General features: G+C 36.0%; 1 protein-coding gene across 1 annotated transcript in view; it reads right to left on the bottom strand.

Moving 5' to 3' along the window:
* Window positions 1-2,204: 2,204 nt before the first annotated feature.
* LOTGIDRAFT_175827 (hypothetical protein) overlaps window positions 2,205-3,339 on the bottom strand; it is a gene marked incomplete at both ends in the record, with an annotated part of 22,572 nt that continues 21,437 nt past the window's right edge. Inside the window, one exon of the mRNA XM_009060833.1 lies at window positions 2,205-3,129. Within this exon, the coding sequence (XP_009059081.1) occupies window positions 2,205-3,129 (925 nt within the window). The remainder of the gene's footprint in view (window positions 3,130-3,339) is intronic.

Raw genomic sequence — 3,339 nt, 5'->3', positions numbered from 1 at the left:
AATCTGTTATGATACATAGTTAACAGTTTGGGAAGTCTGTTATAATACATTTTTAACAGTTTGGGGAGTCTGTTATAATACATTTTAACAGTTGTGTCTTTTCGGATATGACGCATTGAAACAGCTGAGCATGTGAAATACGTCATATCTGAAAAGACATATACTACTGATTTCGAAAACCTAAATCCATTGTTAGTTGCCCATTGCTGTAAGTTGTTTAAGCAAAGCTGCAACTGACGCTCAATCGTCTGCATGTTTGTAGAGCCATAACACATTAACATACAGAGAGCCATCAACCCCCCGTCTAAGGCACAACGTGATGGAATTAATTTTAATAGAGAACAGGGTAACGGATGATATGCTACCCTGTGGAACTCCATTATCCTGAGGAAAAGGATCTGAAAAAATGGAGCCAAGTCGAACCTTAAACGTTATATCATGTAGGAAATTGGAGATGAATAATGACAATCTTCCTCTGAGACCGAAGTCAAAGAGATCACGAAGAATGCCATATCTCCAAGTGGTGTCATAAGCCTTCTCCAAATCAAAGAATATGGCTACAAGATGTTTATTTTGGATGAAGGCATCCCTGACAAACGATTCAAATCTAACGAGATGATCAAGAGTGCTCCTTTTGGGTTCCGAAATCCACATTGGAGGTTGGTAAGAAGATTGTTTGACTCAAGGTGCCAAACGAGCCTTCGATTGATCATTCGTTCCATGGTTTTACAAATGCAGCTGGTTAATGCAATAGGGCGGTAATTAGTAGGATTCGTAGGATCTTTACCAGGTTTAGGAATGGGTACAATGGTAGCGATCCTCCAAGATGGAGGAAATACACCGTCATCCCAAATCTGGTTGAATATACATAAAAGTTTTTTTAATGTTGGGTAAGGGAGATGTTTTAGGATCTGATAATGTATATCGTCAGGCCCAGTAGCTGTATCACGAGCCTGTTTCAAAGAAAACTTTAATTCCGAGATCGTAAATTTATTATTATAATATTCCTCGTTTTTTGATGCAAAAGTAAGTCTTTTCCTCTCTTCCTGGAGTTTCACTTTCCGAAAAGCATCCGAGGAAAAGTTAGAGGAAGAATTATAAGAAAAATTATGGCCTAAGGAATTAGCAATATCTAGAAGAATAGTGAGAGTTGAACCATCTACCTCTAGATGGTTCACAGATATTGTATCCGCTTTACCCTTGATCCTACGAATCTGTTGATCCTTGAAACATACTCCTGCCATGACGACCTCTTTGCTTGGCGGATAGTCCGCTTGGCTTTCACCCGTGCAATGCGGAAAGAGGCCATGTTGTCAGCGATAAGAGAACCATCTGTAGGTATGTAACAATTTTCGCCGACGAATTCATTAATCTTTTTAAGTAGATCAGTTCCTCCTCTGCCAACTCTCGATCTTTTTATTTCTTGGAAATTGTCTTTCATTAAAATTATTTTTCCTGTAAAATACCAATCGGAAGCATCGGATTTTTTGTCCATATTTGAAAAGATATTGTGAAAGGTTTTGGCATTGAAACCGAGGAGTGACATGTATTGTCTGTGATTCCCTTCCTCGACTATCTCTCCATCTATTTTAATTTGTACTTTGAATGTTTTAAATTTATCAGAGATAGCCTTGATCACATCGGAAAATAGGGCGTTTTTTATCAATGTTTCATCGTCTGCAAGTTCGATTTTATTCATATTTTTTTAAGTATATATTTTTGATTATTTCTTTATTTTGACCGCTGATATTTCTGTATGGAATTTGTCCAAAATTTCATTGAATTCTTTTAATTCTTCAACTGTTATGTTCTTGTCTTCTCTCGATCTTTCGAAAAAGATGTACAATTGATTAAGATACATATTCAAGATATCCGTTTTCTTTTTATAATGAGCTTTCTTTTTGCTCGTGAAACCTAAAGTGATGAGACCGCAAGAAGTCGTTTTACGGCTGTTAATGCAGCCAATACGGTTGGGACGATGACTGGAAGCATTAATCCACCAGTCACGGCCGTTGCCACCGTTACTCCTACCGTTAGAACTGTGCTCGCTGTTTTGAAAAAAGAATCGATTCTACTCCATGTTTTCCTGCATGTATTGCACTGTCTCAACTTTATTTTCAACTCTTCTTGTTTGTCTATCATGTATTGTTGTCTGCTTTCGAGTTCCATTTTTTAAGTCGTTAGATTAAGTGAATTTCCGATAACTAAAACCACGGAATATCGTATAGAAGGGCCTTGGTTGGCTTATCATTATTATATTCGCGGGTATTAAAAGTAAAAACATTTACGCGTACTAACGACATTTCTTTTTTCGTATGGTCCTCTTTAAGATGATAGGGATATTTTATTTTTTCTTTTTTGATGTTAATCTTGGCTCTACAAATATAACCACCACCACGAAGGATGTAGTTGGTACCTTCGACAAACGTTAAATGTACTATAAACTCTTGTTCTTGTTGACTTTTATGAACATCGATCGAGGTGTATTTTTCACCAACACCTAAAACAAAAAACAGTTTTACGTATTCAAAGTCTGTTGTTCGTAAAAACTCGTGACTGCTCGATTCTATTGGTGGGTGTTTGTTTATTCTAATCAAAAATGGAATTTTGACAATGTTGCTTGATGGTGGATTTTCCGTCTTCAATATCATATCCAAATCTTTGATTCCAATGATATCCTTAAAATTTTCTACTTCTATTTTAAAGGTGTCTACATATTTACCATTTTTCGTTTCAATTTCCTGATCCCTTTTATCAATCAAACGTATATTCTCTTCCAAATTACCATCATTGAATAATGAAATATGTTTGACGGCATTACCGGTTTGTTTGAAGACTATTTTATTGACTTTAACCTTCATGGGAAACTCTATTTGAATCAGACAATTACCTCGAAAAGTAAACCATTGCGTTTCGCCGATATCGAATACGTTTTTAGGTTCTCCGTCTATGAGAGCACCCACTTTTATTTCTGCTTTGAATCCGTATTTGTTTGATTTACAACTTCGGTCTTTTCTATCGAAGACGGTGTCACTTTCGAATGGAAGATTGAAATAATACGATTTGTCCGTGACAATAGCTTCTAATTTGCTCAACTTTTTCTCTTGTCTCAAAAAATCGTCATGAATTCTAGATACCAAAAGATTGACCTGATATTTTTCATATCATCTCGAAATTTATTTTGAAGAAAGTTTTTAATCACACCCACTTCTTTTTCTAATTCGTCCGTGATTTTAGTATCCAAAGCAGTCAATTGTCGTTTCAACGTATCTTTGTCAATGGGAAGGGTGTTAATTATATCTTGAACATCTGATTTTTGCTTCGCGATCTTTCGTCAAA

This window comes from Lottia gigantea (assembly GCF_000327385.1).
Source record: "Lottia gigantea unplaced genomic scaffold LOTGIsca_443, whole genome shotgun sequence".
In the NCBI taxonomy this organism is placed as follows: Eukaryota; Metazoa; Mollusca; class Gastropoda; family Lottiidae; genus Lottia; species Lottia gigantea.
Note: the sequence above shows the minus strand (reverse complement) of the source record. Positions and strands in the feature narration are given on the sequence as shown.